The sequence below is a fragment of the Pseudonaja textilis genome, chromosome 1, assembly GCF_049901715.1.
Source record: "Pseudonaja textilis isolate UNSWEBS1 chromosome 1, rPseTex1.2, whole genome shotgun sequence".
NCBI lineage: Eukaryota > Metazoa > Chordata > Lepidosauria > Squamata > Elapidae > Pseudonaja > Pseudonaja textilis.
The window spans coordinates 4,210,699-4,223,781 of NC_141990.1; the positions used below are offsets into that span (position 1 = coordinate 4,210,699).

Here is a 13,083-nt window from a genome sequence, read left to right on the forward strand (position 1 = left end):
AAATTAATCAAGGAGAGAAGCAACCTGGAATTAAGGACAGTGACAGTGAGGACAATTAACCAGGGGAACAGCTGGCCACCTGAAGTTGTGGGTGCTCCCATCACTGGAGGTTTTTAAGAAGAGACTGGACGGTCACTTGTCTGAAATGGTATAGGGTCTCCTGTTTGAGCAGTGGGATGGACTAGACGACCTCCGAAGTCCCTTCCAATTCTTATCATTCTCATTCTAATCTTGTGTTGGAAGAATTATCCTTCTGGGTTTTGTTCCAAGCGGGGGGGGAAAACGACACTGGAAACACGGTGACTGCTTGAGAAGATGGTTTAATGGTGGACAGGATCACATGCCTTGGAGCTCTGAGCAGGAAAAAAAAAGGAACATATGCTAAGAGTTCCTGGGTTTTATGCCCTATGCTGGGATTTGAATTTGAGCTTGTATTCTGATTGGTTGCCAGACTCCCATGGGGCCATGCAGGGGCAACTCTGTAGGCTGTCCTGAGTGCCAGGCTTGGTTGAGCCTTGCTGGATGATGATGATGTAATGAAAGGGCTTTGAGATTCCTATTATGCAAGGGTCTTCAAATATTGGCAAGTTTTAAGACTTGTGGACTTCAACTCCCAGAATTCCTGAGCTGACATGACCGGAGGAAGAATTCTGGGAGTTGAAGTCCACAAGTCTTTAAAGCTGCCAAGTTTGAAGACCCCTGCTATTATGGGTCTGCCTGAAGGAGGTAGATCTTTGTTATGAAGAATAGACTGGCCCAGGCCTTAGTGGGGCATGAGCAAAGGGGGGGCGGGGGGGGGTTGAGTTTCTTCCTCTCTGAGTTTCTACTTCTCTTTTAAGGGAAATATTCTGCCCTTTTTTTAGTATATCCTATTTCATTTTTCTAAGAGAGGGGTGGTTTATAACTTCCAACACTTGAAAGCTGAAAGAAGCTAATAACTCACTATTTCCCAGGTGAGTGGCCCAAAGTCACCCAACCCAGGTTTCTTCATGCCTAAGGTAGACCCAAAACTCACCTTTTCCTGGTGATTGGCCCTAAGTCAAGTGAGGTACGAATACCACTCCATAAAGCCTTAAGAAGACCACACCTAGAGTACTGCATCCAGTTTTGGTCACCACACTGTAAAAAAGATGTTCAGACTCTAGAAAAAGTGCAGAGAAGAGCAACCAGGATGATGAGGGGACTGGAGGCTAAAACATATGAAGAACGGTTGCAGGAACTGGGCCTGGCTGGTCTAGTGAAAAGAAGGACCAGGGGAGACATGATAGCATCTTCCAATATTTGAGGGGCTGCCACAGAGAGAAAGGGGTCGAGCTATTTTCCAAAGTGCCTGTAGGCCAGACAAGGAATAATGGATGGAAACTGACCAAGGAGAGAGATTCAACCTAGGAATAAGGAGAAACTTTCTGACAGTGAGGACAATCAACTGGTGGCACAGAAGTTGCTCTCGGAAGTTGTGGGAGTGGCTTTCAATGGAGGCTTTCAAGAAGAGACTAGACTGCCATTTGCTTTTGGGGGGGGGGTTGGACTAGGTGACCTATAGGGTCCCTTCCAACTCTGATTGTCTGTTATCTGTAAGTCACCCCATTGCCTTTTTTGTACCTGAAGCGGGACAAAAACTCTTTGCCATCCCCTGGTTTCCACTTGGGAGACTAGACTGCATCTGCCATGCCTAAAGATGAAGGAGGCAGATAAGCAGGAAGCCAAGCATCTGGTCTAAATGATCCCTTCAGGGCGGGGCGGGGGGGGGTGGTAGATAAGAAAGGAACCAAGTCGTTAAGGAAACAAGGAAGAAAAGTCACCTGACCCAGACAAAAGGATTGAAGCCTGAGCACATGGGAAGCCCCTCCCCAAAATCCCAGCAATGCCTCCCAGACTTTTGGAATCCACAAAGGGGGGAAGGTCTTGAGAACCAACAAAGCAAGGATTTTGGGGAACTGGGACGGGACAAAAGGGGTCTTGGAAGATCATCCACCCTTGGAGTGGTCCTTGGATCCAGACTTGGCACCTTCTATCCCTCTGGTTACTGCCTGGCAGCCTCATTGAGAAGGATGTGGGTAAGTGGGGATGAGTGTGTGTGTGTGTGTGTGTGTGTGTGTGTGTGTGTGTAGGTGGGACAGAGAGCTAACGAAACAGAATAACAAGAGTTGGAAAGGACCTCCGAGGTCTTCTAGTCCAACCCTCTTCTGCAGTAGGAGACCCTGTACCACTTCAGACAGGTGGCTGTCCAATCTCTTCTTGAAAGCCTCCTGTGTTGGAGCACCCACAATTTCTGGTGGCCAGCTGTTCCCCTGGTTAATTGTTCTCAACTATCGGGAAATTTATCCTTAGATCTAGGTTGCTTCTGCCCTTGATTAGTTTCCACCCACCGCTTCTTTTCCTGCCTGTTAGGAATATAAGTCACCATAACAGGTATCTGGGTTAGAAATATATAAACCAGGATAGACATTTTAACACTGTCTCTTTAAGAGCATGCTAAAAACTGCAATTGGGTGTGGTTACTCAAACGGCCATAAAATGGAGTCAGAAACCTGGGTTGTCTTAGCCTTAGTCTCAGAAGAAGAAGTCTGGGTGAGTTTGTTTCCTTCTGTTGGAGAGTTTTGCCCTTCCTCCATTTCTTCTAATTGACTGGTATTACTGGATTTAATGTAAGTCTGTTACTGAACTGCTTTTTGACACTGGACTTTGATATTTGGATTATCCCTGGATTGAAAAAAACTGACTGATTTAACTGTGAATGACTTTGGACTGCCTGATTCTGAACTTTGCTTAAACCTTTCTGGAAGTAAAAACCTACATTTAGTGTATCTGTGTTTTGTACGTGTATTATTCAAACACTCCTCTCAAATACGTCTCCCTGTATGCGCTCATACTGCCTTCAGGTGCTTTGGAGAATAGCTTGACTCCCTTTTCTTTGGGGCAGCCCCTGAGATATTGGAAAACTGCTATCCTGTCTCCCCTGGTCCTTCTCTTCATTAAACCAGACATACCCAGTTCCTGCAACGGTTCTTCATATGTTTCAGCCTCCAGTCCCCTAATCCTCTTTCTTGCTCTTCTCTGCACTCTTTCCAGAGTCTCCATGTCTTTTCCTTACATCGTGGTGAGCAAAACTGGATCCGTTATTCCAAGTGTGGCTTTACCAAGGCCTTATCTAGTGGCATTAATACTTCACGTAATCTTGATTCTGTCCCTCTTGTTAATGCAGCCTGGAAGTGCGTTGGCTTTTTGGGCAGCCGCGGCACACGGCTGGCTCATATTTAAGTGATAGGACCCCAAGATCCCTCTCACAGTTTCCGCTGTTACACCGTACGTTATAATCAGCAGAAGTTTTTAAATTCACCGGATCTCTTGTCTGTTGTAAAGAACGAGTTGTTCTTCGGTGCTCTCTTCCAGAAGGGATTGAGTGTGGCTTTTGACCAGAGCAATGAACAAGTGACTGTTGGAAGAATTATCCTTCTGGGTTCTGTTCCAAGTGGGGGGAAAACGACACTGGAAACACGGAGGCTGTTTTGGAAAGATGGTTTAATGGTAGACAGGACCACGTGGCTTGGAGCGCCAAAGAAGGAAGGAACGATGATACGGTTCAAAAATGTTGGGTGAAGGAAAAGAAGAGAGGTCTGAGGTGTTGAGAGTCCCTTATATACCCTCCGTTGGGATTTGAATTGGAGCTTGTATTCTGATGGGTTGTCAGACTCCCATGGAGCCATGCAGGGGCTGTCCTGAGACCCAGGCTTGCTTGAGCCTTGCTGGGTGCACTGAAGGGGCTTTGAGCAATTCCTATGATAGCTTTACCTTTGTTATGTAGAATATTCTGGCGCAGGCCTTAATCGCCCACCCATTAACAAAGGTGCGGGGGTGTGTGTGTGAGCTTCTGCTTCTGAGTTTCTGTTCTTTTTAGGGGAAATACTCTGCCTTTTTAGTATATCCTAAAATATTTCATTTTCCTAGCAGAGGGGCGGGTGATAACTTCCAACATGACCATAAGCCAAACGTAGGTCTACATGAGATACAGGCCAGCACCTTCCTCACCAACTAACTGATGTCAGGTGATAGCCAAATAACTTTTATCAGCTCTTCTTTTGAAAAAGTTTGAAAAGGACTGTGGCCCCAGTCCCACTTAACTGCAGGTATTCCTCAACTTAACAACAGTTTGTTTAGTCACTCCTCGAAGTTACAACGATGCTGAGGAAAGTGACTTACGGCCTGTTTCTCACGTGACCCTTGCAGCGCCTCCACAGTCATGCGATCAAAATCTGGATGCTTGGCTCATATTTATGATGGTCGCAGCATGTCCAGGGGGTCGCATGATCGTCTTTTTGCAGCCTTCTGACCAGCCAAGCCCACGGGAAATCCAGATACCCTTAAAACAACCGTGTGACGAACTTAAAAGCAACACTTCGCTCAACAACCCTGGCAAGAAAAGTCATAAAATGGAACAAAACTCACTTTAAAAAAATGTCTTGCTCAGTCACGGGGATTTTGGGCTCCGTTGTGGTTGTAGATCGAGGTCTATCTGTAATTTAAAATTCAGGAAATTATTGTTGTTGTTGTTATTATTATTATTCTACACAAAAATTACAGTATACACAGCAAATGAGATAACTATGCTGGGTTTCGTATCACAAATCACTAGTCGAACACTTCCCAAGAGTTTAGGTCTGCATGATGTATTGGCAGATTATGCGAGCAGATCCCAGTTAAGGTGGCCTATTATTATTACTATTATTGTTGTTATTATTTAATCTTTAGTGAGATTCACAGCCTTTGGGACTGGTTGGCAGCTCAACAGCTCGAGTCCTAACCAAGGACCTAGGAACAGTTCAGGTAGCGTCAGAGGATATAAGCTGTTCCAAGTGGGGTGGGTTTTTTTGTAGAATCAGGGTATTCAAGTCTGATAAATTTAGAATTTCCAAATAGCGAGGTAGCCCTTTAGGTATTGCTCCAAGGGCTCCAATTACAATTGAGATAACTTATTATATTATACACAAAAAGCAACAATGTACACAGCCAATGAGATAACTATGCTGGATTTCGTATCACAAATCATAGTCGAACACTTCCCTAGTGTTTAGGACTGTGTGATGTATCGGCAGATTATGTGAGCAGATCCCAGTAAGGTGGCCTTCTGCAGCTGACCAAGGGTGATCTTGTCTGCACCAATTGTTTTTAAGTGCTTGCCTAGGTCTTTAGGCAGAGGAACCCAGTGTGCCCAGTACCACTGGAACCACCTGCACTGGTTTATGCCAGAGTCTCTGCAGTTCGATTCTCAAGTCCTGATATCTGGTGACTTTTTCAAGTTGTTTCTCGTCGATTCTGCCATCACCAGGTATGGCAATGTCGACAATCCACACTTTTTTCCTCTCCACAATCGTGATATCCGGAGTATTGTGTTCTAAAACTTTTTATCAGTCTGTATTCAGAAGTCCCACGGTAGTTTTGCATGCTCATTTTCGACCACTTTCTCAGGCTTACGATCCCACCAGTTCTTTGCTACAGGCAGATAGTAGTTGTGATACAAGTTCCAGTGGACCATCTGAGCGACTGTGTTGTGACATCATCATCATCTTTTTATTATTATTATTATTATTAATCATCATTATTTTCCAATAGGCGACGGCGCCCTTCAAAATACCGAAGACCCAAGCCTCTTCCAACTTGGTGGGCCTGGTCAGTCGGCAGGCACCCTCGGACCTCTTGCTGCCTCAGCAGAAGGACCTGGGGGAGGCCAGAGAGCTCACACCTTTCCACGCCGCGCAGAGTGGTGAAAAGCAACACGGCAAGGCAGCCTTTGGCAGGTACTGATCCCCAGCCTACATTCTACAGCAGGGGTGTCAAGCACAAGACCCGCGGGCCGGATCTGGTCCACGATGTGGTCGGATCTGGCCCGCGAAGCCGTCCTGGAAAACGTGAGGGACCAGCCCACGTCACTTTGTCCCGGTCTACCCAGTGCAAAAAGGAAACACGCCAGCAGTTTGGGGAGTGGGTGTCGAGCCGCCTGTGCCCACCCAGTCAGCCCTGCCCAATGAGAGGTGTCGAGCTGAGCACACCCACCCAGTCGGCTATGACTTCCTGGTTTTTCTTTGAAAACGTTTCTCTTTCCATCCAAGAAGCTTCTTCGGCTCTGACCTGATGGTGGGGAAGGGAAGGATTGATACTCCTTGCAGACGGCTGGTCATTTGCGTCCTTTTTGAAAGCCGTTGAGGCCACTTGGAGGTTTTGTCTCTCTCCTCGGTCACCTGAGTGGTGCAAACGGGCGTGGAGTCTTCTTGGAGCTGCCGAAAGGACTGTGTTGTAGAAAGCTCCGCACCCATTTGCACTCTTCAGGTGACCCTGAGGACAGAGAACAAACCTCCAAGTAGCCTCAATGACCCTCTCGAAGGATGCAAAGGACCAGCTGTCTGCAAGGAATATAAACCTCTCCATTCCTCACCATCTGGTCAGAGCCCAAGAAACTTCTTGGGTGAGAAGCGAAACATCTTCTAAAGAAGAAAAAACCAGAAAGTCCAGTTGCCTCTTGAAAAAAGCGCTTTTGGGTCTATCTAGGTTAGTTGTGTTGACCGCTGCTTGATGGCACCTAATCAGTTAGGTTTCTAAGATTGCTGATAACCTCTCTTTCAGCGGGCCCTGGGAACACGTATATAATGAGGCTGCTCCCTCTTGTGTTGAGATGATAACAAGAGTTTTAATATTCTGGGGTTGATGTTGTTGTTTTTCTTGTTTTGTCTTGGATAAGTGGAAGTTATTATTTTTATAATGGCTATAATCCTTACACCCTATTTATGGTGGTCAGGCCTGGAAGCATTTAGCATCGATTGGAAGAGCTATATATAAGAGAGCTGCCTTCTAGCTTGTTCCAGCTGATGTCCTTGCACAAATCTTAAACCTTGAAGCCCTTAAAAGCAAAATAAAAGCCGTTTTCTGGAAGCAAAGAGTCCTCCTGCATGAGGGACAGTAGACACGCCTCGTTTCAAAGAACTCGCTCAAAAGCGAATTTCCCCCCATCTGGGAGCCTTTCTTGGAAATATGTAGCTCGAACCAACTCCTTTTCCTGGCAAGATGTTCCCTATGGTGCTTTTTAAAATGTGTTTTGCATTTCTTACCACCACGGACGGATTAAAAACAGCCCCCAAGGTTTGATTTGGTCTTTCGCTCGTTGCTTTTTCTTTTTTTTTCCTAGTAAAAATCATCTCCTGCAAGGGAAGGTTTTACAGAATAAAGTGTCTGTCTGTAGATTCTCTTATCATCCACGTCAGGCTTTTTCCAAAAGGCAACTGGATTTCCTTGGTTTTTTTTGTTTTTTTCCTTTGAAGATGACTAGGTGTCAGATACCCCAAAAAAAAAACCAAAAAAATTCAGGTCCAAGAAAACGATTTTATTGCTAAAAAGGTTATGCCTAGGAATCTTCTCAATTAACGGTTTTAGCCCCCTGCTAGGCATTAGATAAGGGTCAATGGAATTCAAGACAGGGTTGAACTTGGTGACTATGTAGGGATTCTGGGCTGACCCCTCTTTTAACTCCACCTCCAGCTTATGCCTCTCCTTCTTCTCCTTACATTAGCCTAATTACACGAATATCAGGGTCTTTGCCCATCTGGAGAACCTCAAGGTTCTGGGAGCTTTTCTGAGAAAAGAAGGAAGCCCTAAACCAGGGGTCTCCAACCTTGGAAACTTTTAAGACTTGTGGACTTCAACTCCCAGAATTCTGAGAGTTTGAAGTCCACAAGTCTTAAAGCTGCCCTTTTTGGAGATCCTTGTACTAGACATATAGAACAGAATAGAGAATAGAATAGAACAGAACAGAACAGAAAATAGAATGGCATAGAATGGAACAGGATAGAATAGAACAGAATAGAATAGAACAGAACAGAATAGAATAGAATAGAAAATGGAATGGAACGGATAGAATAGAATAGAATAGAATAGAATAGAATAGTTGGAAGGGACCTTGGAGGTCTTCTAGTCCAACCCCCTGCCCAAGCAGGAGACTCTACACCACTTCAGACAAAGGGTTATCCAATCTCTTCTTAAAAACTTCCAGTGTTGGAGCATTTACAACTTCTGGAGGCAAGTAGTTCCACTGATCAATTGTTCTAACTGTCGGGTATTTTTTTCCTTAGTTCTAGATTGCTTCTCTCCTTGATGAGTTTCCATCCGTTGTTTCTTGTCCTGCCCTCAGATGCTTTGGAGAATAGCTTGACTCCCTTTCTTTGTGGCAACCCCTGAGATATTTGCAACCCTGCTATCATGTCGCTCTCAAGTCCTTCTCTTCACGAAGCTAGACGTACCCAATTCTTGCAGTCACACATGTTGTAGCATCCAGTCCCCTAATCACCTTTGTTGCTCCTGTCTGCACTCTTTTCATTAGCCTCGACATCTTTTTTACATCGTGGCGATCAATACTAGATGCAAATATTCCAAGCGTGGCCTTCACAAAGCCTTCCAAAGTGGTATTAACACTTCCTGTGATCTTGATTCTACCCCTCTGTCGATGCAGCCTAGAACTGTGTTGGCCTTACTGGCAGCTGCAACACATCGCTGGCTCGTATTTAAGTGATTGTCCACTAGGACTCTTGAGATCCCTCTCGTACTTTCACATCTCCAGTTGAGAAACACACCACCCACCCCAGCCTATCCTGACCACATCCTTCATTCCTTTCACAGGTCTGTAAGTACCAGCAAGCTGTCAGATCAACCAGCAAAGGCTGCCCTTAGCAGCCAACTCTACCAGGGCAGCACTGACAGCCTTAATACCGAGCGACCAATGGATACAGGTAAGGTGGAAAAAGGAAAAAAAAAAAAGAGGAGGATATTGCAGGTTGTTTTGAACTTCTCCATGGAATAGGGACAATCATAGGATACCTTATAGGTATATACTGTACCTTATATAGGTACAATCAATCAAGAACCAAGGCAATTCAGAGGACTAGTTTGATTACATGTTGATGCTCACTGCAAGAATCTGCGCTGCTAATCGTCAAACAGGTTGGTAGATAAGAGTCAATGGAATTCAAGGTGCGCTGGGCTTAGATCTCTTGTGGGCGCAAAGAGATTCAAGACTAATGACACGCTCGACCCCTCCCTCAGTCTCAGCCTGGTCAACTCCTACACTTCCCCTATAAAGAAGGGAAACAAGGAACTGAATATGCGGGCTCCTTGGTGCTCTCTAAGCTTGGTCGTTTTCTTGCCGACATTTCATGATCAAACTAGGTAATATCATCAGTGCTAGAAGCGAGTGAGTTTCCTCCCCGTTTACCTCAGTCAAGGCACCACAACTTATTTGTATCCTATGACTATCATTAAGTGTTGCACCTTATGATTCTTGACTCTTGAGGAATGTATCTTTTCTTTTTATGTACACTGAGAGCATTGGCATCAAGACAAATTCCTTGTGTGCCCAATCACAATTGACCAATAAAGAATTCTATTCTATTCTATTCTATTCTTTATTCTATTCTATTCCTATTCTATTCTTTATTCTGTTCTATACTATTCCTATATTCTATTCTATTCTATTCTATACTATTCTATTCTATACTATTCTATTCTATTCTGTATTCTATCCTATCCTGTCCTATTCTCTATCCCGTTCCATCCCATCCCATTCTATTTAAATTCTATTCCTATATCCTTCTATTCAATTCTATTGTACCCTATGACTATTATTAAGTGTTGTACTTTATGATTCTTGACTCTGACAAATGTATCTTTTCTTTTATGTACACTGAGAGCATTTGCACCAAGACAAATTCCTTCTGGATCCAATCACACTTGGCCAATAAAGAATTCTATTCTATTCTATTCTATTCTATTCTATTCTATTCTATTCTATTCTATTCTATTCTAAATTCTCTATCCTGTTCCATCCCCTTCTATTTAAATTCCTATATCCTTCTATTCTATTCTATTGTACCCTATGACTATTATTAAGTGTTGTACTTTATGATTCTTGACTCTGACAAATGTATCTTTTCTTTTATGTACACTGAGAGCATTTGCACCAAGACAAATTCCTTCTGGATCCAATCACACTTGGCCAATAAATCATTCATTCATTCATTCACAAACTCAGACAAATAGACAGTAAATGACCCCCCCCAAACAAAGAACCACCAAGAAAACCTATGTACATCTTGCTTGCCATAAATAAGAGCAATCCCCACTCTCTTCTAGCACTGACGACATTACCTAGCTGGGTCATGGGATGTCTGCAAGAAAAACAGCCAAGCTCAGGGAGCATCGAGGACCCCACAGTTCAGCCCCGAGCTACAAATATTCTCTTTTTTTTTTAGTGTTTATATGTCTATATGGGCACTTGGAACCACTGAGGTTGAAGTCCCAGCCATAATCTCTCTGGAGATTCTCAGTCATCCCGGTCATGGTTATCCCAAAAGTGCTTTTTCAAGGGGCAACTAGACTGAAAACAAGAAAATCCAGTTGCCTTTTGAAGGAAGAAAGAAACCTTTGTGTCACAGTCATAATGATATGTCTGGCTGTTCTGACCAAGGCTTCCTGAGACAGTAACCATCACATGCTGTTCCTCAAACCCCCTTTTTATTATTTCACCGGCTGTGAATTATATGCATTCACAGCCCATAATGAATCCCAAAAACTTTGTGAATAGTCCAACAGAAGCTTGGTCTGCCCCAGTCTTTCGGGATAAAGCTAATAAGCATCCACCTTTATCTCCCTTGAAATGCTGCCAAGGACTAAATTGCCAATTAGTTGTACAAGGCCAAACGGAGCACAAAGTCAACACGGAGCTTCAGATCTTAAACCGACCAGAACGAACAAAGTTGCTTCCTGCAAAGGCTCCTGTCCCTTTGCTCTTCCTTTATGTCTTGTGGGAGGGGCCAATCATCTCCAAGCCTTACTCCCAAGTCGGCCCTTTTGTCTTAGTGGTTCTTGCCTTCTGGCAGCTCCGCAGGCTGCTGGCGGACCACAACACTGGCTTTGAAAATGGCCCTGTGCCAGCTCACCTCATAATTCATCTCCTCCCATGGGCCACCTCCCGAATGTATTGATAATTCTCAGTTCCCAGAATTCCCAAGGACGGGAATTGATGCCCAAGGCCATTGTGAGAACGCCTGATTGGAAAAAGCTAACCAAACCATGCGCGGTTTCAAAGTCTGAAGCAAAGGGGGGGGCGGTTATCATTGTTACTGATAACACGGGAACATTTATATTTTTTAAATGAGATATTTTTACAAATTGATAGGGCTTCCAGGAGCCCGGACTGTGTTAGGTTAAAAATCCAGTTTTGAACTGAAAGCTGGCTAATGGGCAATGCTCAAAGCTTTATTGAAAAGAGGGGGAACAAAGGGGGATCTTTGGGGGTGTGGAGGATGACTCGGTAAGATGTGCTCTTCAGAAAGGGTTAAAGTTGCGGCTTGTAGCCATCTGTTCTCTCTTGATAGCCTTGATCAGCGTTTCTCAACCTTGGCATTTTAAAGATGGGAGGACTTCAACTCCCAGAATTCCACACCTGGCAAGAGAATGGAAGTCCACCAATCTTCAAGCATGCTAGTTGCGGGAATGCTGGGAGTTGAAGTCCACCTGTCTTAAAATGGGCTGACCAGGGAATTCTGTGCTCTGAGGTCCCTCTATCTCAGGGGTGGCAAACCTTTTTGGGGCTCCTGTGCCAAAAATCGTATGCGCTCTGGCGCTTGCGTGCTTGCGTCCCAGCACCCAGAAGGCAATGTGTGCCTCCCCATACCCCACCCCCGTGCAGGCACGCGCAATCCCATGCCCCCGCTTGACCTGCATTGCTCTTCACAGCTGATTTTCGGCTGGTTTGAGGCCTTTTTCGGCCTCAAAAAAAGCCTCTGCAGGCCGAATAGGCCCGTTTTATCACTTCTGGTGTTACAGGAAGTGACGAAACGGGCCTATTCATCCGCCAAAGCCTGCAGAGGCTTTTTTTTGTTTGTTTTTCAAGCCTCTGAGAGGCCGAAAAAGGCTTCAAACCAGCCGAAAATCAGCTGTGGGGGCCCGCACATGCGCGGTGAGCTAAGTTTGCCTGCGGCTCACGTGCCAGCACAAATGGCTCTGCGTGCCAACTGTGGCACGCGTGCCATAGGTTCGCCATCACGGATCTATCTTAAAGTACACTGGCTGGAGAATTCTGGGAGTTGGAAGTCCGTGCATCTTAAAGCATATTTGCTGAGAATTCTGGGCATTGAAGTCCATCCCTCTTAAAACATGCCGACTGGGGAATTCTGGGAGTGGAAGGCCACTCAACCATAAATAGCAATAGCACTTAGACTTATATACAGCTTCACAGTGCTTTGCAGCCCTCTCTAAGCGGTTTACAGAGTCAGCCTCTTGCCCCCCAAGTATTTGGGTCCTCATTAAAGCACGCTGACTGGGGAATTCTGGGAGTGGAAGTCCGCCCATCTTGAAAACGTTCCAGCTGGGGAATTCTGGGAATTCAAAGTCCGCTCCTCTTTTAAAGCCCGCAGCCTGGAGAATTCTGGGAGCTGGAAACCCATTCCTCTTAAAGCCCGCTGACTGTGGGGAATTCTGGGAGTGGAAGTCCGCCCATCTTAAAGGCTGCTCGGTTTGAGGTCTTGACCCAGTTATCTTTCCTCCCCAGCTCCCCCGGGGGCCTGTGGCATCACCGGAGGACATCCATCCATGCCAGTTGGAGCCAGTTCCAGGGCAGTGATGTTCACCGTAGGATCCCCACCAAACAGTGCCACCCCTCCAATGTGCACCCATATGGTTCTCCGAGCTCGGACGATGTCAGGTGAGGAGGTGACTCCTTCCGGGTCAAAGGGCCTTGAGTATATACCTGGTGGCCAGGCCAGGGGCAGGGGTGGGATTCAAAAATCCCAGCAAACCGGTTCGCTAACCAGTTGCTGGGTGGGCGGGGCCTACCAGTATTTCTGGGAGGGCCGTTTTTCACCTTCCCAAAGGTCCGGAGGTTTCCCTCGGACCTCTTGGAGGGTGAAAACGGCCTCCCCTGAGCTCTGGAGGCCCTCCGGAAACAGGCCCACTTCCGAAACTTCTGGGAAGCCCGTTTTCCCCTCTCATGGCTCCTGGGAGGGACAGTGAGGGGTGGGCAGGACCAGCCAGTTGGTTCAAATA

At 45.6% G+C, this 13,083-nt stretch overlaps 1 protein-coding gene across 1 annotated transcript in view; it reads left to right on the forward strand.

The window, feature by feature from the left end:
- ULK2 (unc-51 like autophagy activating kinase 2) overlaps positions 1-13,083 on the forward strand; it is a 143,708-nt gene that overhangs the window by 108,745 nt on the left and 21,880 nt on the right. Inside the window, exons 19-21 of the mRNA XM_087924738.1 lie at positions 5,611-5,795; positions 8,662-8,771; positions 12,590-12,742. Coding sequence (XP_087780864.1) covers positions 5,611-5,795; positions 8,662-8,771; positions 12,590-12,742 — 448 coding nt within the window. The remainder of the gene's footprint in view (positions 1-5,610; positions 5,796-8,661; positions 8,772-12,589; positions 12,743-13,083) is intronic.